Source organism: Vanellus vanellus (genome assembly GCF_965231255.1).
Source record: "Vanellus vanellus genome assembly, chromosome: 2".
NCBI lineage: Eukaryota > Metazoa > Chordata > Aves > Charadriiformes > Charadriidae > Vanellus > Vanellus vanellus.
The window spans coordinates 16,700,794-16,724,953 of NC_138906.1; the positions used below are offsets into that span (position 1 = coordinate 16,700,794).

A 24,160-nucleotide genomic window follows, 5' to 3' on the forward strand; every position below is an offset into this window, starting at 1 on the left:
GTAATCTATACTCAGCTCTTCGATTAATGAATTAGCAGTTCAGTTGGCAAGAGAAGGTGGGGCTTTTTTATTTGGTTTGGGTTTTTTGTTTGGTTGGTTGGGGTTTTGCTTGTGTTTTTTTTTGTTTTAGTTTGTTTGGATTTTTTTTTGGAAGCCTAATCCTTTGCATTTCCAGCAGGAAAAGGATAAGATTTTTGCCCTTCTGCTGGTTCTTCTACTGGAAATACATAATCATGTGATTAACTTCACTTGACTCAGAACTTATTCATGTGTTATAAACCAATGTTTGCAGAAGTCCGTGCCTAAGTAAGAAGTGGCTAGCCTGTCTACCCAGTTCAGCTTTTATTTACCATAATGTTTTAAAGTAATTAGCATGAAAGAAGAATAAATTGTGATTTTAATATTATTATTGGTTTGTATTTCAGAATACAGAGGGTTTTGGATAAAGTTTAAAAAAAAAAAAAAGGACATAAAGTCAGACATTTTTGGAATTTTTCAGTCCTCTGTTTTCTTTTTTTAATTTGCAAAAAGGTTACATTTTAAAACTTTGTTTACCTTATGACTCGTTCCACAAAATAATCTTTTAGGATTGAGTTGCTGGAGAACATGACTAAACCAAGAAATCAGGGTGTGTCTAGCATAACATTTTTGGAGGGAACACATATTATGGAAGGGAAGAGTAAAGGAGAAACTCATAAATCACTGATCTTTCAGCCTTTATAATTCTTAGGATAACTATTCTGAATCCAGTAAAATTTACACAGGGAAAGATGTCTTTCAATACAGAACAGTCTCAGTGTACTTTTTGTCTTTTATCTATTTTTATACCACTGCTATATCTATTCCACTATGCTTCCACTATTATGTGTTTTCCCTACACACATAAAAACTTAAGGTTCCTGAAGAAGCCATATAAAGGAAGCTAATTCTTTTCTACAGTACGAGAAAACTCCCACAAACCCATTGTCTTTCAGATACGTTTTAGACAAGAAAATGATAAAATGGGCTCTATCTGTACAGGTGATATTGGGACAAATGTTGAGTCTGTAAAATAAAAATCCCAAGTCATTAGTTCCTTTTGCAGTCTTTCTGCTCTTCCTACGGGGGTAGCTGCCTCCACCATCTTTAAGAGCAAAAGCAGAAATGTGGTAATAGCTTTCGCTGCTCCTCTGTTAGCTTTGTTTCTTCTCAGTAAGAGAATTGCTGGCTAGTGGCTTTTCCTCCTCTTTTGGATATAGCTCAGTGGCATAACACTTCTCAGGTTCAGACAGTTTCTCTGAGGATGCTGGACTCTACTTTTGAATATGTATGGCTGACAACACGTTCCCAAGTAAGATTACACCATTAAATTGGCATCTAACTCCTTTCACTCATGTGGAAAAATGCTGCCTGTTATATATGTACTTGAAACTCTAAAACCCCACCCATACAGTGATATGTAATCTGTCTGAAAGAAAACAAGAAACCATTCATTTATAGACTAGTTTAGACACTAGTTTTGTAGGCAAAGGTTGTCAAATATAGCATATGACAGTGTATTACTGTTTTGAGTTCATATTAAATTGCATATACAGTTTATCATTTTTAAATTCTTTTTGCATGTCTTATCATTCCAGACTACTGTATTCTGTAGCCTTCACAAACTGAATCATATAAAGGAAGAGGGCAGTGGCAATAAGCTGTAGCTACTGGGAGAACATAACTTCTAACATGGATCTCTTCAAGTGGCTTTTCTTCTGATTTATGTAGTTGGGTCTTTTTGCTGAGTTGTTAAAGTATCTGATCGGATTCCTGCTTGGAACTCAGTGCAGCTTCATAAGCCACTGTGCTGATACAATGAAGGGGCACTGCAGCTACAAAGAGAAAGAACGAATGGCAGAGCAGAAAGTGGGACCGCACTATCTTAAACCAATAATGTTAACAAAGGCAACACATTACAAAGTGATGTCTCATGCGAAGAGCCTGAGAAATGGCAGAACTATTGTTCATTATAGCCCATCTTGTTTTTGTTAGCATTACCTAATGCAAAATAATGTTGCCTTGTGATTTCCTGCATATAGTTTTAAAATGTAAAACCCATTGATCACATGGTAATTCCTTATCAAGTTTTAAATGTGTCCACTTGCAACAAAGTGTTAAAACTTCAGATGTTGTTGCAAGAAAGCCAACTTCTGTGTTTCTGTTCTAAATGTTAAGGCCACAGCTAATTTTGTAATGCTGCTTTACTGGTCATTTCTAGTAACATACTGCTCATTAGAACAGCAATCATAGGGTTTATAGTGGAAAAATCACATGCTTGTCTTTAACACTTCTGAGTTGCTCGTTTTACCAGGCTGTTGTATCTCCAAATTTAAATTTTTTTAGGCAGTTTTGGAACCTAAAAGATGATGTTTACTTACTAACTGTTGAGCGGTAAGAGAAATAGGAGATTAAATGCAGTATTATCCCTTCTCATCTGTATTTGGTATTCTGCAGTGTAAATTGGAAGTGCTTACAAAAAGTAAAAGGTAACTAAAAGATTTGGCCACGCAGTACATGTACCTACCTGTTCACTACAGAAACAAAAATTCATATATATATAAGACAAATTACTTTCCCCTCATTGAGACAAGAATTGAGGAAGAGATTTACTTGGTCATTGCTTCAAATTATGATTCAGAAAGAACTTCAAACAAGCTTTGTACCTATTGCAGCTCAACCATGAACACCTAAAATAATGAAGTGAATATATAATACCATTCTTTGAGATGCCAAAGCTATTAAACACTAAATTATCTTTCAAAAGAATTGCAGAAGTTATCACAAAGGCGTTCTACACCAGTTTTGTAGTATGGTGTCTGAACTCTGTAAATATGTTTGACAGTTCCATTATCTCTTTTAACACAGGCAGTTGACACCAGCAAATAAGGTGAAATACACTATGAATTACATCAGGTGGTTGAAATCTTCATGCTGTTAAGATAATTTCTATATGCATCTACTTACTACTGTAATGTAACATTTTATAAAATAATGAAGAACCTCTAGTGTCATATTTGCCTACATTTATCTCATTTTAATCCAAACTAGAGGTAGCTCACTGAGATGATTTAAAAGAATATAGATATCTGTAATGTTATAAAACATATAAACAAAAAAAAATAGCTGAGAAGCAAATTTGAACAGAAGCATCACTAGCAAATGTAAAACAGGAATATACATACAGAATCCATAATAGCTTACTACAGAACAAGAGACACACATCTTTCCAAACCCCCCTAAGAGTAAGTCATTCTGGAAAGAGAGTAGAGTATGGTAACTTCATAATATGTCATTTCTTAATACTTGATTATTGAAAGTGGGGAGAAAAAAGACCAGTGATACTTTATATCAGTTCAGAGTAGTCAGCACTTATGGAGATAAAAGGCAAAAAACAGGTCAACAAAATTGCTATATAAATAAATGATGAGTTAGTGAGCTCTACAATAGTAGAAGAAGGGTGTGAAGTAGTTTCAGAGTGAAAAAAATGTAAAATTGCAAATATTTATAGATATGCAAGTTAGTGTATGCTATGATTTGAGAAACCTATAACAATTTAGTGTAATTTAGACAATCATTCTATGACCCAATGACCCCTTCCCACCAGTGAAGGGGAATCGGGGAAAAACAAGGAATCCCAGGGGGTTGAAATGTAAACAGATTTAATAGAATAAGATTAGCTAATTAACATTAATAGCACTAAAGAACTAATATTGATCCCAATACCCATACAAAATATACAAAGATTTTACCCAGCCAACTATATCAGTAGGAAGCTGTGCGCTCCCAGCAGTAGACAGCAAATCTCAGACACTGTGAGCACTATGGCTTCAGGAGGAAGTGAAGGCCTCGGGGGTCTGGCACTGGGGCAAGAAGTTCTCAGGATGGCAGCCATCAAAGGACAGAGTGAACTTCACAGCAAACTTTCTAATTTAATATTGAATGTGACGTTCGTGGTATGAAATACTCCTGTTGGCCAGCTTGGGTCAAGTGTTCAGGTCTTGTTCCTCCTCATGCCTGTACCTGGCAAGCTCAAAAACAGAGACCTTGAAACCCATATACCATAGCTGGCTATAAACAAATATTTTCACAAATTCAGACACCAGAGTCTTCTAAAAGTGCAGTCTTCCCAAGTATTAGAAATTAGTCCTGTGTCACTCAAACCAGGACAGTGTATAGTTTAGTGTACTCATATTCCTCAGTTTATGAAAAGACAGTATTATCTTCTTTACGTAGAACTATTTTTCAATGGCTGGCAAATGAGAAGCTTGTATTACCTTTAACATGCTCTATTTTTAATTGTTGTCTGCTACAGTTTTAAGTAGGTACAAGAAAAGTATGGCCAGAGAAAATGAATGTATCTAAGGAGTCAAATGTACTTGATTTCTGATCCCAGTTTGACTCTGGATTTCAGTGTATCATTATTTTGGGGGGGAGTGGAAGGAAGGAAGCTTAAAAAAACCACCCAAAACAAACAAAAACCCCTCTTCCAATGAGACTGGAGAGTGGAAAGACATCAAATATTTATTGTTAATACTATGTATTACTGTGGATATTTATTTTCTCAAATAAATAGACTTTTCTTAAAAGTAGAACAATAGAAGACATATATGCAATATCAGCCTTTATATTGTACTTTATTTCAGCCTTTCTCTCTTTTATTTTATACTTGCCTTTATATAATGTACTTAATTGGAGATAAACTAATATAAAAAATGAGTACAAGAATATTAAAAAAAAAAAAAGTTTTTTTAGAAGTTGAACTATCCTAGAATTTTATATCCTTAAAATGTGGAGTTGCTTGATTCCAGAAAGGTTTAACCAATATGCCCAATAGCATAGCTATTTTGTGACTAGAATCCGTGATTGGTGTTAGGAGACAATGTAAACCCATGTTCAGAAGATTACAACTCGTGCTTAAAGAAACTATTGAAAGTCTTTCTTTGGCTTAGAGAGGTTTTAAGCCACAAAACTAAATAAATACTAAAATATGTAAAAACTTGTCATATGGTACATAGAACTTGCAAAACAAAATAGCAAGTTAAGTTTTTGGGCTTCACAAACCTGAGTTAGATAATATCACAAGAGACCCCTTTCTGTAGCTGTATGGATTAGTTGTTGGATTTTAGCCCTTAATGCTCAGTCTGAATTTAGTATTTTTGAACGTGTATTGAAATGGTAATATTTACCACTTACACAGCTGATGTACAAATTCTTTTCATTTCAGTAAAGCTTGTGTTCTTTTAGTTAAGTATTTTGAGATCATAAAAAGATGGAGCTTAAAGAAATGCCTCTAATATTAAAGATCTAATTTCAGCGGTTTGTACAAAAAAAGAACAGCAGTTCAAAATTATGTATTCATTATATTTCAGTTACCTTACAGTTCGTTAAATTTCAATTTTTAAAATGGACACATAGCACTTTGGTACAACAAATGAGTTATCACCTACTGATTTTTTTTACTGAGAGCTAGCAAAAAGTATTTCGGTCATTATGCAAAACATACCAATTTTACATTAACTACTGTCATAGTGCAGTGCTGTTGCCTAAAAATGTAATGTGAGCGTTTTGGTAAATGCTGCAAAATGGCAAAACTTAAAATATATCTGCATATGTTAACTGAAAGGAAGGTAAAATAGAAACATCAGTCTGATTATGTTCTATACTTTTTCCTGTTTTCACTTTTAGAGAACAGAAATTAGGGCTGATGTCGCATTGTTTTCAAATGTTGCACTTTTCATCTTACTAGCAAAATAATTTCCCAGTGACAGGACGAGGGGCAATGGGCACAAGTTAGAACACAGGAAGTTCCGTTCAAATACATGGAAAAACTTCTTTATGGTGAGGGTGACAGAGCACTGGCACAGGCTGCCCAGGGAGGTGGTGGAGTCCCCTTCCCTGGAGATTTTCAAGACCCGCCTGGATGCGGTCCTGAGTAATGTGCTCTGGGCAATCCTGCTTTGGCAGGGGAGTTGGACTAGATGATCTCTACAGGTCCCTTCCAACTCTGAAAACTCCGTGACTCCATAACTTAGGTAATTTTGAGGACTAATCAACTTCCGCTACAAAATAGTTAAATGCAATCTATTTTATTGGCAAAACATTAAACGCTGATGAGTCTGAGCTTCAGGCCAAAACTCTTTCTTAATGCATGCTGTCCTGTTTGTATCCAAATGTTATTGTCCATTCTGCTTGTTCTGCACTTTTCTCAAGCCTGTGGTAGGGTTAGAAATACAAAGGTCAATTAAGGATAAGTTTAAGCTTGAATATTCTTTCTTCATAGTTCAGAATTTTTTCTGTACTTCACTTTTCATTGTGGTGTTTTTCTTTCATCAGTGGAAGTGGAGAGATATATTTAATGGCCTTATTTTTTGCTTAGCTGCCAGGTATTTCATTTTCATTTAGTGTTTTAGGTCAAAGCCAATTTATGATAGCGTGGGGTTTGTTTTGTTTTTTTTTCTCATCACCTTATCTGTCTGCTAAAACTAAATTATTCAGTATTTGTGGAAAAGCCTGTAGATGTTTTATGTGCAATTTATTTTAGGGTTACTTTTGGATTACTATTTCTAGCTAGTGTGTGCTTAAAGCTTTAAAATTAGCATAAAAAGCAATAGGAAATTTTAACATTTGGTTCTGATGTAACTACCGAAATACAAATTAATACAGTGATATTCCTTAGTTCATGTCACTCTCCTTTAAAAAAAAAGAAAAAAACCCAACGCACCCTACTTAAAAAAAAAAAAAGTCTAATTCTCCCTAGCAGCGGTCTTCCACTGCACTACCCATTTGCAATATGGATAGAATTTCCTGTCCCTGAGAGGTTGTGAAGCTAAATGACTTGCAGGTGAAATAGTTTGGGAGACCTATGGAGAAGTCAGACATGCACATATTTGGCTTGGAACTGCTGTTAATGACTGCATCTAGCAATATTCCATCTGGTGGCTAGGAGCTGTTTAAGGTCGAGGACGGTGGTATTATTATTATTGAAGAGGTGATGTAATTTATGTTATAGATGTATCAGATTTTTAAAATTACTGAGCAAACCAAGGCTTTTCTAATGCTTTTGTTACATTATGTCCTATTTCTGAAAGTTCTATTTCTGAGGAGTGATATGCGATAGAGAACAAATTCTGTCTACTGATTCTCCTATAAGAGCACAAAACTACAATATTTTGCTTTAGAAGTAGAGTGATACTTAGATTCAAACAAAAGAAAAAATTTTATCACACTTTAAATTGAAACAAACATGACTTCAAGAAGGGGGATTTATTTATGATTTAACTATAGAAATAGAATTACATTAAGACCGAATGCAAGAACATAACATACTTAAGCACGTGAAGCGTTCCTTAACTAGGCAGCTCTAGCGATGGCCTGGGAAAAACGGGTTTTGACACTTTTATGGCTGTGCTGTGACGACCTGGGGCGGCATGTGGAGACATCGCTGGGACAAGCGAGACTCTAAATTTCCTATCGCTCGCTTATAGCGGAATACTGCATCAGTTTAATCAAATCACTGAGGTGTAAACGAGCTTCCCTAACGGGACGCGCTCAAATTAGTTCTCACCTTAGCGCGCAGTGAGCTGGCTCGAACGGGTAACCGGTAACTTAAATCCAAGCAAGGGTTAAACGAGTTCACGTGTCGGCACTCCGCTACGGGCCCAAGTTTCTGAGAGCCCCAGAGAAACCGGCTGGAAACGCTGCTGTGGAGGTGACCGGTTCTTACAGTTCTTCACGTTGTCAGGGAGGTGCCCGTGTTTCTCCTTCATTTAGCACGAACGCGAACTCGGTTCGGCGGCGCAGGGAGGGACCGAGCCGGGCGGCAGGTGCTGCTGAGGGGGCAGCGGGTGCCGCCGCGGCGCGCCTGACACCGGGGCAGCTACCGCCCGCCGCGGGGCTTGGGCCGGGCCCAGAGGCGAGGGGCGCTCCCCACCCCGATCCCCGGGCGGCCCCTCGGCCGCCCCGCAGCGGGACACCCCCACTCCCCCGGCTGGCGCCGCTCCGGCCGGGCTCGGCGGGCGCCGCGCTCGAAGGTAACCGGGCGGCCGCACCGCCGCCCGCCCGGGTCGGGGTAAGTTCAGCGCTGGGGGCAGGCCGCCCTCCGGTCCGGCGCCCCGCTGGCCCCCGAGTGACCGGAAAGCTCGGGGCCGGCACTATCCCGCTCTTCCCCGCTTCTCTTCCCTACATTTCCCGTAGAGAGGAGGCTGGCAGGGAAAGGCGTTGCTCCTTTTACTTCGGGGGGGGGGGGGACGGGGGGACGGGACCGGGGGCCAACCGAACCCCATTACCGCCACAGGCGCGGGGCGCGCCTTCCCCGGCGCAGCTCGGAGGCAGGCGAGCACGCTAAGGAACGTCCTGGCCTCACGCTGAGGAAGAGCTTCCCCCCGCCCCATTTCGCTCCCCACCCCACGCGGGACGGGGTCTCGCGGGGAGCAGCTGCGCCCCGCCAGCAGTGCCCCGTCCCCGCCGCCCGGCCGCTCCGAGCTCTCCCGCGCTCCCGAGCCCGCGCTCCCGTGCCCGCGCTGCGCGCGCTCTCCCCCGGGCGGCGCTGTGCCCGCGCCCCTGCGCGATGCAGTGTGGGAATGGCTGTGGCGCTGGGGTTGGCTGAAAGAGGCGGCCAGTCGAGGTTTAATGTCCGCCATGTTGGCCGTGGCGTATTGAGCGGAGCCGGAGCGGCGGAGGAGAGAAGCCAGCGCCCAGCCCTGCCGCGCCAGCCGGCGCCGCCGGGCCCCGTGTCGGAGCGCGCCCCGCCCTGCCGGGGGAGCCCCGGTCCCTCCATGAGAGCGCTCGGCGGGGTCCGGCTCTCAGCTCGGAGCGCTCTTGCTGTCGCCCCCCCCTCCCCAGCCGGAGCCGCCATCGCCGCCTAACATGAGCAAACTGTCGTTCCGGGCCCGGGCGCTGGACGCGTCCAAGCCGCTGCCCGTCTTCCGCTGCGAGGACCTGCCCGACTTGGCCGAATATGCCTCCATTAACCGGGCCGTGCCGCAGATGCCCACGGGCATGGAGAAGGAAGAGGAGTCGGTACGTGAGACCCCCCCCCCCCCCCCCGGCCGGGTCCCTCCATCCCCCCCGCACCCGGGGCCCCCACCTTCGCCTCTGCGCAAGCACAAAATGGCCGCCATCTTCTCCCCGCTCTCCCCGCCCGCCGGGAGGGGGGGGGAGGACCTGGGGAGGGAAGGTGCCGAGCCCGGCGCCCCCTTACCGCGCCTTCCCCCTGCGCGTTCCTACGGTCCCCTCTCCCCCCGGCCCCGCGGTAGCTGTCGGCCCTTTCGCCGGGCCCCGAAAGGCACAAAGGGGGTCACGTGACACCGCGGGCGGCCGCCATTTTGTCTCTTGGTTCTTGGGCCGGGCCTTGTGCGGCAGCGGCGGGGAGACGGGCCTCGGCGGCGGCGGCAACGCCGTGCCCGCTCTGCCCCACCGGGTGGCGCTGCCGAGCCGGGCCGCCACCGCAGGGGGCGCTCGGCGGCGGGTGGCGGGAGGAAGTTGTGGCTGCTGGCGCGGGAGCGCGCGCGGGAGCGGCCCGGGCCGCTCTGGCGGGGGAGCGGTGAGGAGCGGGCGGGCCGGCGGAGGGCCCGGGAAGCCGGGCCCGTCCCGCTGCTCGAGCGTTGTTGTCTTTGCCGGCGTCCCCGCGCACGTGTCACGGCGGCGTGCCGCCGGTGCTCCGCCCGAAGCCGGAGGGAGCTGGGGGCCGCCGCCGAGCTGCTGCAGCGGGAGCCCAGCTCTGCCTTACGAGAGTGGTTTCTGTTTGCTGCCCTAAATAGAAGACGGAAGGGTTTCTGTTTAGATTTATTTGAAAACCCTGGAAGTGCATTCGGAGACAGGCGGAATGGCAGTGAAATTGTGATGTTTGCTACATGGAAATGCAGAAGTCAGTGTTGAAATACCACTCAAAGTAAGAAAATCCGAGTTTGGAGGCCAAAAATCTATCCCTTCCCTCGTAGTTTTGCTGTCTCGGTGGAGAATGAAACTTCAACCTTTTCGAACTTCAGGATCACTTAATCATTCACTCAGCACGTTCCAAGATAGGTGTAACATTCGGTAGCTGTTACTGCTGAAGACCTCTCCTGGAGTGGGTTATTTGTTATTTTCAGTGTTTGCAGGTCTTTAATTATTTCCTTACTATAATCAGTTTTCCACACTTGTGCATTAAGCACAGCAAATAGGAGAGAACTGTAGAAACACAGTTATATAGACAGATTTTAAAATTTAGTGATAAGAACAGACATGACGCTTTCATAGTCTTGAGTTTTGCTAGCTGTCAGACTTCCATTGTCCTTCGAACATGTCCAAGGCCGGGTTGGATGGGGCTTTGAGCAACGTGGTCTAGTGGAAGGTGTCACTGCCCATGGCAGGGGGGTTGGAACTAGATGATCTTTAAGGTCCCTTCCAACCCAAACAATTCCATGATTCTGTGATGACAGGCTGTGAAGTTCCTCTGTGTATTTTTAGATGTAGCAAACTTTTTGCATTACTTCTTTAAAACTTGAAATACATGTTTTCTTTAAATACAGCCTTTTTTTTTTTCTTTGTGGCACTATTGCTCTAAGTTAAACGAATGTCTGAATTTTTATGAAATGTCTTCAGGCTGAATGATTTCTAGAGAGTAGTACTCTTTGCATGTTTTTGTCTCCATTCAATAACTACTGTCTGAGGCTTTTCTAGTGTAGCTGCCTACCATCTTCATGTAATCCAATATTTGTAAGTCTTGTGCAAGTAATAAGTTGGTTTAAACATCCACTAAAATGTATGTTGTGAAGAGTGTTTTTTTTTATGGGTTTGTTTTAGTGGTGTTTATTTTTGTGAAGTGAAGGTGCTCCAAACTTCAGCATGGTATCCATTTAGTAGTAGTATTGAAGCAGTAGGTAGGTATGCTTAGATGCTCGTGTTTCTTTTGATGCAGTAGATATGTTCTGAATTGATACCTGTAGATTCTGAATATGAAAGAGAGCATCCTTAATTTCCACTTGTACCAGAATTTTAAGTTCTGTTATGTTCGCTATGATGCTTGCTTGCCGGGTTTATTTCTCAGTTAAAGTGGGCAAGTGTGCATGCATGCTTTTATTTATGTAGAAATATGAGGTTGCTATCTTTCTGTTCTACTGTTTGCCTGGCGGTTGCAAGTTTTCAGGCTAGAAAATTATGTGGGTAACTATATAGCCTCCATAAACTCCAAGATACATGTCCTAGCTACGGAAAAGTAGTCACAGGCAACGGTAAATTTTTAAATGTTAATTATGAGACTTGTTTCTGTGGTTAATGTGATGCTTTTGTTTACTAAATCTAGCTATGAGGGTTAAACTTCAGAGCAGTAGGTGTAAGTAGACACAGTTAAAGTTTACTCATGCCTTTGTTTTAAATATGTGTACACACACAAACACACATCCCCAAGAGAAATTTGCTTGCCATCAGTAAACACAGGTGTCTTCCTGAATCTTTTTCAGATCATCTTACATAAAATAGTTGATGTTAAACTCTTTCCACTTCTTGTTTCTGCAAACTTGATATTCTTTCCCTCTTGTTGCCCCAAAAAGGTTTCTCTTCAGTTTTATGTTGGTGCTCACAACAGAGGGATGTGGTTGTTGAGTAAAGTTATGGCAAACCACACAGGTTTAACGCCTTACTACATTCTGGTTCCCAAACTTCATGCAGTGCAGAGTTTAGGAAAGTGGGAGTTGTTTGTGTTATGTAGCAGTTGAAGACTTAAGAGTTTTTTTTCCCCTAACGCTTATGAAAATAATAGATATTTTGTATTACCCATTTCTTTACAAATAGATGACAAAGTGTCCATAAGAATCTGGGGGAGGGGACAGCTTCAACTAGTGTGAACAGGCATTTATAACTTTTATAAATTGAATTCTGACATTACATTGAGTTTTGCATAAATGTAATTTTAAGTGAACACATATTTGGAGTTAAGAGCTCTCCTCTTGACTAAATAACTTTCCCTAGGGAAAAATGCAATCAAAGAGATTTAATATTCAAGCATCAAGTCACAAGATATTTAAATGACTAATTAGTGTTTTGATGCACAAAAAGGAATCTATTTTGCTTCCCTTTCATCTTCTCTTTCTCCCATCCTGTTCCTACAAAGAATAAATATGGAAAATGGTACATATTCATTATTACAACTGGAAACTTTAGTTGTGCAGTGATGTTCCATAAGAGTCTTCTGAAGGAAAAACAACCTTGCTAAGTTGATCTGAGTTCTAAAATATGCAATTGATAAGAGGGATATAGTAACTCTTTAAGACCCTTAGTTGCCACTTCTTTTTAAAGTAATGTTAATTCTGTTAACAAGTAGAGTATACCGTTCTCGTTACCAAGTCATAACTTCAGTTAGTAAAAATCTCTTTGGCACACAGACAGTGGTGCTTGAAGTTATCAACTGATACTGTGTTCTGACAGTTGGTTTAGCTCCCAAGTTTCATGGGTAAACACATTGTGGCTGTTGTCGACTCTGTTGCTAAATCTAAGAAACTAAAAACTATCAGGAGACGTGCATCTCTAAAAAAGAAGAGCCTTCAAAATTTAATGACAGTTCTTATGCAACACTAAACATCCCCTGTATTATCTCAAAATTCTGTTTTTGTGCAAAACACATCCTTAGCACTGTAATTTTGAGAACCAGGCAACAGACCGCTGTTGTTAATATAGTAATGTAGATTTGACTAAAAGTCCATTTTAATTCATAACTGCCTGAATAAAAAAAGTGGATGGATTGGATTTTTTTTGTCCTTTGTGGAGGATTTTTTTAAAGGTGTTAATTTTTGTGGCCTCTTGTTTTGTGGGTTTTGAGGGGGATGTTGCTTTTCTTTGACTGAAATTCAGATTCTGGACTGAAAAGAGACAGCTGGAAAATCAGAGCAAAGGTAACTTCAGTTATTTGAGATAAAATGCTTTACTGAAAAGATAAGACAGACTGAAGCTTTTTTGAACATTTTCAGTAACTTCTGTTTAGAAAGAAAGCATGCATAACTTTATGGGCATCCTAGATTTGGTGGCCTCGGACCAAACCAAGGAAAACTACACTTGTTCTCTCTGCCTTTTTCTAAAAGGAAAGGAGATAGGACACACACTGCATCCCCAGCCTCTAGATTCTCTTAGATTAAAAAAAAAAAAAAAAATAGAAATTTAGGGGGGGTTGATTGAGACTTTGTCGATAACTTAAAAAAAAAAAAAAATAGCCCTGTGGAAAATCATTGTGAATATAGTTGGTTTGGGTTTGGTGTGTGTTTTTGTTTTTTGTTTTTTTTTTTTTAATGTGTTAAAGAAAAAAAGCCATGTTTTTGAAGCACCTTGTATCAGCATTTGTAAGGCATCTTTAAAATGTCAGGAAGTATGAAATTCTTAGTTGAAGCAATGTCTCAAAGATTAGTGTGTGAGCAGAGATACTTTTAATGAAGTACCCTGGTAGACATCAGAGAAATTAATTACCTAAATAGGAAGATATGGCTATGTTGACGACATTTCCAGAATTAATCACAGTCCCACTGGTATGGGAATTTCATGGGTTTGAGGGTTGGTTTTTCTGTTTCGTTTTTTTGCTTGAGTGAGTTTGTTATGCTGATGTAAGTGCTGCTGTTACTATGGTCATACTAAGGTTTTGGTTGTTACATTTCCATTTAGTTTTGTGAATGTTAAAGTTTGTATAGGTTAGATGCACATTTTCCATCAGTTAAACTTTCCTAAATCCCGGTGTCTCTGTCCTTGGTGTTGAGGCAGGGGAGAGAGAGGATCAAGTGGTGAGAAGTCCTCTTGCTTTCTTGTATTACTCTTAACTCCCTCTTCTGACTCAGATCTTGGTCCAGTGGTCAGTCTTTGCCCTCACCTTAACTCTGGAATAGCAGCTTTCTTGTTCTGCTAGATTTCTGCCAGACTGATGCACTACATGGAGTTCTGTTCTTAAGGTTCAGAGTTTAAAATTCGAGCTTGCTTTCCAATGTTAGTGTTGCTAGTCACAGATAAAAGAATTAAGCACCCAGAGTCTGAATTTATAAGCTGTACAGCTGTTTGTTCAGTTCTTACATTGTAACACATATGCAAAGCAAAACAGTAACAGGTTGCACAGAAGGTGCAATTAAGCCTGTATGTGCAATTGTAAATACTGTCATACTCTGTTACTTGGTGTTTGAGCAAACTGTTGAAATAGTTTAAAATGTGCTTTTGATCTCTTTAAATCCATAGTTGTAGTTATCTTCACTGCCCTAACTTTGGGGATGTTTAAGAAAAGCTGATTTGGTAAAATTTCATTATTAGACATAATTTTTTTTTCCTCTAATACCAGCATGACCTGTCAGTATTTCCTAAATGATATAAAAGCACTGATGAAGATAACATAATGTTCATTCATCAGAATGCTTTAGACATATTCTCTAATAAGATGTGTCTTAATTTAGCAAAGCACTACTTGGTTAATTTCACATTTACGCAGTTTGGGTAGACTCAAGGATCACATCCTATCCATAAAACTGCCTTGAGCACAGCTGCCATAGATCTCTTCCAAGATATACCTGCACAGAAAATATGCCTTTCTCTTCCCAAATCCATGCTGGAGGCATTGGGAAACTGCCGTGTCCAGATTCTCTTGCTGCTGAAACACCTGTTTTTACCTTATCAAGGAAAAAAGCTGGTAAGGAATGTGCAAGAAGGGACCCATATGTCACCATCTAAGCTGTGATGAATTTGACAATGTGTGAAGTGTATAGCTGAGGTGTAGCAAGTCAGTGGATGAATGGTCTTGAATTATATACGTAAATTTCACTAGAGGTCCTCTAGTCTTTTTTGTTCATTACATTCTTGATGGCTTAAGAAACTGCATTCTGTCTGTGCTTCCATAAAAGCATGTCTTTTCTGCTAATTGAACAACTGTGTACATCGGGTCTAAGTACTCTTAAAATAACCACTACCTTGCTGATGCACAATTGATACTAAGTGTGTTGGAATCTTGTAGGGGCAATCAGAATTATATGAATGTAAACTGAATACTGCAACTGAATCATCAATTTAAAGTCTGGATTTTTTTTTTTCTTTGATGTAGAGACAGGAAAGTCACTGTGAAGTTTTTAACTTACTAGAAGAAGAGAATCTGTGTGTCCTGCCATCACTCTGGTTGTAGAAGTCAAGTGTAATCTTAAAACAGATGGAGTTCCTTTAGCAGTCTCTTCTTAGACCAGGAGAGCTGAAACATTAAAGGATCTTGAAGTAAATGGGAAGAGTAGAGACAGATTTTTTTTTTTGCATACCCTTTGATTCATGAGTCCTGCAAGCTGGAAGAGTATTGCTCCCTATTTATCTCATGTTCCCCTTTGTCTAGCTTTTCTGTTCACTCATAGTAGGAGGTGTTAATTTTATATACCTGTCTAATATTTTTGTGCTTAATTTTAAACACACTTAACTAGTAGATTAGATTCCTAAGAGCATGCGTATTTGATAGGAGGGGAACAGATGAACAAAGGTTTGTTGCAATTTTTCTAAAGCAACAGTCTATGAACACCTCAGTTCAGAGCTAGAAGAGTTTTTTCTGTAAGCTCATATAACAGCCTTAATTTTGCCTTTTAGTTTGGTGTTGAGCTTAGTAACTTCCTACAGATATACCTGTGTGATAAAGATCCGAGATCCTTAGCCAGAGAATTTTGAGAGGAAAAAAACATGACAGCTAACCACAAATGGCCAAATTTCAACTGTAAGAAAACTCCCATACCATGTCAAAATACTCAGGTGATTAAAAGTGTTGGGTTTCCCCCCTACCCCTGTGCCCAGCTCCCAACTATTCACTAATAGTGGCGGCTTACTGAATATTTCACCTTCAGTTACACCAAATCTTTCTGTTCTGTTGTTTAATGTATTCTGTACACCTGAACATTTGTACAAGTTAGGAAGTCTGGCTGATAGTGAGAAATAGCTGCTATAGTGAGCAATTTGTGCACTGTCTCTGACTACTAAAGAAACTGGTTAATTCTGTGGTGTGAAACCCACCTGTATGAACAATGTTTTCTTTTTGAAGTCAGAGGAATAGTGGTAGCATAGACTTCCGTTACAGATTGGTGGAATTTGAGGCTGGAATGAGATTGCCCATCCCAATTTGAAATCAGAAGCAAAACTTGCCACGTTCATCTAGGATGAAAAAAAATAGACTACGCCTTGGACGTAACTTGGAAGCTGGCAGTTCTGTGTAAAAGTTTAGGAATTGTGATAGATGGCCTGTTGTTACACCACAGAGAAGTCGGGCACTAACTTGGAAGTTGTGAGCAGGGGACTGCCATGAAAAGTGGTTTGATAATGTGATGTTAGTTCTGTATATGGTGTCAGTTAAACATGTAATAATGGTAAAGGTGTACGTGTTGTGCTCGAAAGTAATGTTGAAAATACTTAAGGTTTCAGAAAATAGTTAGAAGAGTTGGTTGATCATCAGTGCCTTATGCATATCAGAGGCTTTTCCGGGTGGTCCAAATTCTGGTTTGAAATGATGGAGGATATGAATTAGCAAATGCACTTTGGAAGAATTTCAAGTAGGGATGTGTTTGTTCTAGGTGGAGGATGTTCTTTTTTTCTAATTTGTTTATTGTCTATTTGAGTTTTATATGTATATAAAAGCGATTTAATGCCTCCTAAAAAAAGCTGTTCCGGCAGAGCTAGGTGTAGACTAGTCTTAAGGAATTTGATGTATGCATACTCAATTTATTTTTAACCTTTTCTTGATTTCCCAGTAATTGCACAAAGAGAAGGTATGTAACAGCAGTGGCTTTACTCACAGCAGTGTTAACTACAGTGAGACCAATTGTTCATGTTCAGACTAAGATAAATAAAGGTTAGACTTATGTAGTACCCTTGTTTATAATGAGGATGGTTAACCATTGGAAGAGATTAAAAATCTTTCTCCAATTATTTACATTAAGACTGGTGAGGGAACCCACAAATATAACTTTGTTAGCAGTGTTCTTAATAGCACAAGAAGGCATACAACTGGCAGGACTTCGGAGTTAAAGGAGAGGAGCTTATGTCAGGGTAAACTGAGTAATTTTAAGTTCAGGCTTGTATGGAAAGACTTTACCTCTTGGGTATTTTCACGGCCTGTGTTAAGGATGAGCCCCAGAAGGTTATCTTCCTGACTTTTTCAGATGTGATCTAACGTGATGGATTTCAGCAAAGGATCAGGTGTTAATTGTATACAGTAAAATGTTAGTAACAGTAGTAAAGGGAAGGGGCAGTAATTCAGTAAGCTTAATGTTTGAGGATGAGGGTGAGGTGGCTTTATTTTTCTTTTCATTTTAATAGCTAGCATCCTGTATTTTATTTCAGTAAAACTTAAATTTTTCAGAGGAACCTGCCTCATGTTTGTTTCAGGTAGGAAAAAAGTGCAATGCGGCAAGCCTTTAAATCTGCTAGTGTTTTCTTTGAGTACATCACTTCATTGCTGTCTCAATAATTGTGCCATAATTATGTGATCATATTCCTCAGAAATATATATGCAATTATTTCAATAACAATTTGTAAAGAGTATTCAGTGTGAGTTTTGAATACCTGGAAGTTAATACATAACTTTTTCAAGTCTTTGTTGTAAAGGAATGTGTGTGTTTATTTGTGTGGGAGTCTGCTCTGCTAGAACAGAATACTGTAATTCGCTGGTCTCAGGTCTATGTAATAAGTTACTTGTTCTTTTTCCCCTTTGTTTCCACTTTCTACTTGTAAGAGGAAAAACTAGCTTTAATATCAAGACATGCATCAAATGTCTAATCATCAGAATAAAAATGCTGGCTGCTGCTTTCGTATCTGTATATAATCCTCTTGCTGTTTTATAAGCCTTTACATACTCTGCTCTCCCTTCCACCAGTGTATGTGTATTTCTGTGTATTCAGCTGTACGTACATTCAAGGACTAACCCTGTTCTGGGAGGATCTTTCTGGTTAGACAAATAGATGAAGGTGAATTGCATGAATTGAGCATAGAAAAAAAAGTTTGAAAACTTCCTAGTCTGTCAGTCTCTTCAAGCACAGGTAATTTGAGTGAGAGAGGAAACTGCTCTCTGAGGCTTAAGTACCACTCTTAAAGATTTGTTTCCTTTATATTTAATTGGGAGTTAAGAAATTCATGCTCTCTGAATTGGAAGCTTTCAAGAGGGTGGTGTTGAAAAGGGTGGTGTCGAAGGAGGTCCTTCTCCCCCTCTACTCTGCACTGGTGAGGCCACAACTGGAATACTGTGTACAGTTTTGGGCTCCCCAGTTCAAGAGGGACGGGGAACTGCTGGAGCGAGTCCAGCAAAGGGCAACTAAGATGATTAAGGGATTGGAGCATCTGCCTTATGAGGAAAGGCTGAGAGAGCTGGGACTCTTTAGCCTGGAGAAGAGAAGGCTGAGGGGAGACCTTATTATGGCATACAAGTATCTAAAGGGTGGGTTGAAGGAGGATGGAGCCAGGCTCTTTTCAGTGGTTCCCAGTGACAGGACGAGGGGTAATGGGCACAAATTAGAACACAGGAAGTTCCGTTCAAATACACAGAAACACTTCTTTACGGTGAGGGTGACAGAGCAGTGGCACAAGCTGCCCAGGGAGGTTGTGGAGTCCCCTTCTCTGGAGATTTTCAAGACGTGCCTGGATGCAGTCCTGAGTAATGTGCTCTGGGCAATCCTGCTTTAGCAGGGGAGTTGGACTAGATGATCTCTAGAGGTCCCTTCCAACTCTGATAATTCTGTGATTCCGTGGAAAGGATTGCATCCCAGCAACATCTCTTTGCATTCATACCTTTGTACCTATTTCATGACTTCAAGGTTGTTCCTTCCTGGTTGTAAATAGAAATTAATTAGAGACCTTGTAGCCTGACTGGAAGACTTACCAAGCTTACATTTGAGGAGACAGAGGTGTAGTAAAGGCTGCCCTATACATACATTTCATGCTGCTGTCCTTTTTCTGTTGTAAGTTGAAGGGCTGTAGTAGAGTAGACAGACTAGAACAGACTATTTCTGTCGGAAGGGACCTACAGTGATCATTTAGTCCAACTGCCTGACCAATTCAGGCTGACCAAGTTAAAACATGTTATTTAGGACATTGTCCGAATACCTCTAAAACACTGTCAGGCTTGGGGAATCAACCACCTCTCTAGGAAGCCTGTTCCAGTGTTCTACCACCCTCTTGGTAAAGAAATGTGAGTCTTCAGAGTCTTCACTGATCAGATGTCCAACTCAAAGTGTGCCTGCTAGGAAGGTGCTAGCATGGGAAGTTGAATTCTGCATAGGCTTCTGTTTCCAGGTTTTCCTTTTCAAAACTGGAGGATTTTGTGCAAGGTTGTGTTGTCATGAGAGTGTAATCATTGCGGGTTACAGATGCAGAACTTGTTTTGGAAAGGGAAGAATGGTGCAAGTTGCTTTGCCAAACTGTTGATCTGTAATGAGTCTCACCCAAAATGCCTTTCTTAGCATAGGTATGGAAACTCTGGACATAACTCGATTTGTTTACTTTTCTGACTGTGCCATTGTCATTCCCCATGTTAGTCTGTCTACATGGTATATGACATCTTTTCTTCCAGGCATTTCCCAAGATTAATGATTTGAAATGTCTTGTGCTCTTGTGTTTTTAAATTCTCTAGTTTTGTTCTCCTTCTTAAGTTTCTTTAAACACTGGTGATAAAATTGTATTCCTGGTTTCCCCCGTGCCTTTATGGTTTTGTGTAAGAAATGCAGCTTTTAACTTTGTGGTAAATCTACACCACCCCACCCCCAATACTGTATTAGTATTTCATCAGGACACATCTTGTGTGCTTTCTTGATACTTGATTTTTCTCACTACTTAAAGTACAAGAAAAAGAATTCTGAAAAGGGTGGCAAAAAATAGGAACTGACTTCAGGAAGAAGATTTTACAGTATTGTAGTCTGATTTATAGTATTTACAATTCAGCGACCTAGGTATATCTCAGAAAAGAGCTGAATTTAAAACAACAGGGTGGTTTTATTGGAAAGTTTAGGAGTAGGGCTACAGGTAAGAGCCAACTAGAGTTTCAGCCCTGCAGAATTTTTGTGTTTTGTATGATTGCTGGAATCCTTTAAGTGAGTTACTTCTATAGAACTGTTGTATCCTTCAGATGCTTATGGATAAGTCTATGGACCCTTTTCTGTTTCTCAACAATTATTTTTTTTTTTTTTTTTTTTTTTACTGTCGTGTTCTTTGCCAAACAGGATGACCTTGTTTGCCCTTCTCTTGCTATTTATCTTCTGGTTTGATAGAAGAAAGTTATGATTAATATTAGTGCACTAGCTCTGCTTTCTGATGAAGATGCTCTGGTTTTAAACTAGGCTAAGTACTATATGAGACTGTTCAAATGTTATGAGTGAAGGTAGTTTTAATACTGACAGTCCATCTTGGGCAACTAATATATTTCATCAAGTTAGAACTTCGACAAACTTGAAGTCAGTAGGCAAGACTTTACTTTCTTGTGGTTTGTATGAGGGGAAAGAACTTGAGCTACCAAAACTAAAGTAAGCTAGCTTCTCTTTTTCTGTCAGTAATGTAAGGTTTATTCAGTGAGAGAAAAGTATGTGTGGGAAATCAGTAGTAGCTAAATATTGAAAACAAAGTTGGCATGTCTTGGGCTGGAACAGAAAGTGGTGAGGTTTTTTTGATCTTCAGGGCTTTATTGGAGGAAGTTGTTGCAGTTAATGCATTAACCCTTATGTCTGGCCTGGTTTTCCATAGCATCTGTGTTTTTACTGTAGAAGGACCTTGAGCTGATAGATGGTAGTTGTTAAACATTGTCTTTGGGAGCTTTAGCTGGCTTATAGGTAGTTGGAGCGTGGGTTACAGAACAAAACCTTAGCATTGATTAAAATATGGAGAAGCTTGTGAGGGAAGAGCAGTTCTGAAGTGTTCCTAATAAGTTTATGTTACTGAGGAAAGTGTACTGCAAAGTATCTGCTAGCTATAATTCCGTAGCTGTTAATGTCATGGGTATGTTGCCTGACTAGTCCAGTCAGAAGATAACAGTTTCATCATTGTACGGCAGGATACAATGATGTTGTATGACAATCCTATATGGCAGGACAGTATGAAGTACCGAAGCCATCTGGAAGCAATAGGGCATTAATGGATATTCCTGTTGGTAAATGAGAGCCTGTCAAAAAATCAAACCTGTAAAACCAAGCCCTTGATTTGTTTGTTATTGATTAATTTCAGCAGTAAAGAAGTTCCCTGTGTGTGATTTAGTAACCTGATTATTTTTCAATGTTGTATCCAGTGGTTGACTTAACTCTGTAATTTCAAAACTTAAAAGAAGCAAGGTATCTGACATCTTATTTTGTCTTGTATTAAATTAAATTGTAGTTTACCTGGTATAATTTTCTAGAAAAAATTAATTTGAATGTTTTCCAATGTTGGTCTTCTCATGAATATCATTGTCATGTCTCTCAGCAATGTAAGTTTCACCTCTTACTTGCCCTGTGCTCGAGAACTCTGGATAAGAAGCACCTTTTTGATTAATAGGGAAGGGGAAGATGCAGCAATAAATTTGCTGGAGAGAGTCTCTTATTCCAGACTGTTTTGCACTGTGGTCAGGAGTGTGTGTACAGTTCTTTTCTCTGTTTATACTGGATATTTGTCTTGTATTTGTGGTTTATTCCCACCGTTAACAGGGAGAGTGAGTGTGCATGTATATCTTCAGCTGTGGTGTAATTTCTCTTCAGGTGGCCACAGAGCTAAATGCTAGCTGAGAAGTGTACTCTCTGGATTGTTTCAATACTTTGCTCTTTAACACTTGTTAAATATGAATTATGCATTCACATTACCTGAGAATGCTAGACAGTATTTATTGCTGAGGATTTAAAAGAAGTCAGACCACCACTTTAGCAGATGGCACTGTCTGCATAGGTGGAATTGGAATTTGAGGTCCTGAGCCAGCTTTTGGCAGCAGTATCACTTCCAGGGACGGAGAGATCATCTTACTTTGGCTTACAGTTACTGAACTGATTCTACTTGGTCAAATCTTTGTCACAATACTGGATAGATGGAAGAAGTAGGAGTACATTGTCTTGTGGATAACTAAAAGTGCTTCCTAGGGTACTTCCCTTTAACTTAGCAATTGGGAGAGGAATAAAACCGACTTAAAGAAAAAGCCATACCATACAAGTGTGCTGTCAGAATTAACCAAAGATGCAAAAGAAAAAGATTTGAAAAACGTTTTAGGTGCCTTCAAGTTACTATTATAAAAAGCTCTGGAGAATTGGTCTTGAAGACTTTTCTTTCCATGTTTCAGTTATGTTGTGTTGATAAACCTAAGGGAAACTGCCTATCCCCACAACATTTGGGCTTAATTGTGGTCTTAAGTACTGTAGAGGCTTCTTTGTGATAGCAAACTGTGGCAAGTCCTTTGTCATCTCTGTTAGAATTTCTTGTTAATAACATGTTCTATGTTTATGCCTAGGTTTTCTCACCTTGCATTATAATGTTGATTTTGCTTTCTATTGATCGGTGTCCTGGTTGAGGTAAAACCTCAAACCAGGACAATCAGTTACTATGTGGTCCTTTGTTTTCATCGGGGAAAAAAATGTAGGAGTCACATAGAATGATCAAACCATTTAATGTGGTAAGCTTTATGAAACTGAGACTGTATTTGGTAATTTAAAAGCATGACATGTTAGGCAACTCTGAATTTTGTTCTCTAAGAATGTATGCAGTGTCGAGTTGATGTTTTTTAAGATATGATGTGCTAAATAACCTATTTATAAATACACTCATTAATGCCACAGAGCTAAAATAATCCTTGCACAGAAAGGATGTGATGAATTCATGCAAAGAACAAAATCTCACTTGTAACCTCTGGTAGTTTACATGGCACTAGGTTGTGAGACGGACAGGTAGGGTGTCGATTGTTATAGGGTATTTTCTGAAGTCTTGTAAATGGGTTTCTCTGCTGCTATGTGGGGTATATTCTTTGATTCAGTATTTGGGAAAGGCACAAAGCAGTCTCTAAAATGTCTGTTGCACTTTGGTATGTTAATTTACATATTATGTAGGCACATTAAATCATGGATATTCATACCTCAAACTTTATTCTCTTATAGCCAGGAATTGCCCATTAAGAATCAATAGCAGTCTGCAGCTGCACATGTGGTGGAGAAGCAGGCAGCTATGTGTTATGACTATCATTGATGGGGTTCTACTGCCCTGCCTGAGAGGTGGAGGAAATAACACATATCTGTTCCTTGAGAGATCAGGTGGACTTAATTTGTGTTGTGGGTAAAGGCTTTTTTTTACTAATGCAATAGACATAAAAAGTGAAGACCCCAGGAGTGATGGAAAGGTGAGGGAGTTTTGTTTTGTTTTTTGTTGTTGTTGTTTGTTTGTTTTCTTTTAATAAATGAAGGTCATAATCTGACTTGAATGCTCTGTAAGTAAAAGGTATTAAAATAGCATTTCACTGGTGGTGAGGAGGATGACACGAACCAAAAAAATTTGGCTGGGCTAAAATTGACATTTTGACCTGAACTAACTGATGCTGTATCTTTGTAAATCACTTTCAGTAGTCCTGTTTTGTCCCAGTCGGTCACTTAATTCTCACTGTGTGCATGGAGAGAATAACAATGACAGTTATAATGCATTGAGTTTACGATCGGCAGTCTGGCGAGGTTCCTGCCGACTGAAAAAGGGGAAACATAACCCCTATTTTCAAAAAGGGAAACAAGGAAGACTCAGGGAACTACAGGCCAGTCAGTCTCACCTCTGTGCCTGGCAAAATCATGGAGCAGATCCTCCTGGAAACTCTGCTAAGGCACATAGAAAACAAGGAGGTGATTGGCGACAGCCAGCATGGCTTCACCAAGGGCAAGTCAGGCCTGACAAATTTGGTGGCCTTCTATGAAGGGGTTACAGCGGCAGTGGACAAGGGAAGACCAACTGATGTCATCTACTTGGATTTGTGCAAAGCGTTTGACACTGTCCCACATGATATCCTGGTCTCTAAATTGAAGAGATGGATTCGACAAACGGACCACTCTGGATAAAGAACTGGCTGGACGGTTGCACTCAAAGAGTTGCTGTCAACAGCTCAATGTCCAAGTGGAGAGCAGTGATGAGTGGCGTTCCTCAGGGGTCGGTACTGGGACCTGTACTGTTCAACATCTTTGTTGGTGACATGGATAGTGGGGTCGAGTGCACCCTCAAC

At 40.5% G+C, this 24,160-nt stretch overlaps 1 protein-coding gene across 6 annotated transcripts in view; it reads left to right on the forward strand.

The window, feature by feature from the left end:
* Nucleotides 1-24,160, forward strand: part of EPC1 (enhancer of polycomb homolog 1) — a 70,331-nt gene that overhangs the window by 8,413 nt on the left and 37,758 nt on the right. For 5 of the 6 annotated variants that reach the window (XR_014268900.1, XM_082479993.1, XM_082479995.1 and 2 more), the window contains exon 1: nt 8,675-9,039. The exons of the other annotated variant lie outside the window; for it this stretch is intronic. Coding sequence is in view for 4 of the 5 variants with exons in the window: in XM_082479993.1 (XP_082336119.1) it covers nt 8,887-9,039 (153 nt within the window). In the remaining variant the exon portion in view is untranslated. Of the gene's footprint in view, nt 1-8,674; nt 9,040-24,160 lie in introns of those variants that run through there. 6 annotated transcript variants of the gene reach the window in all.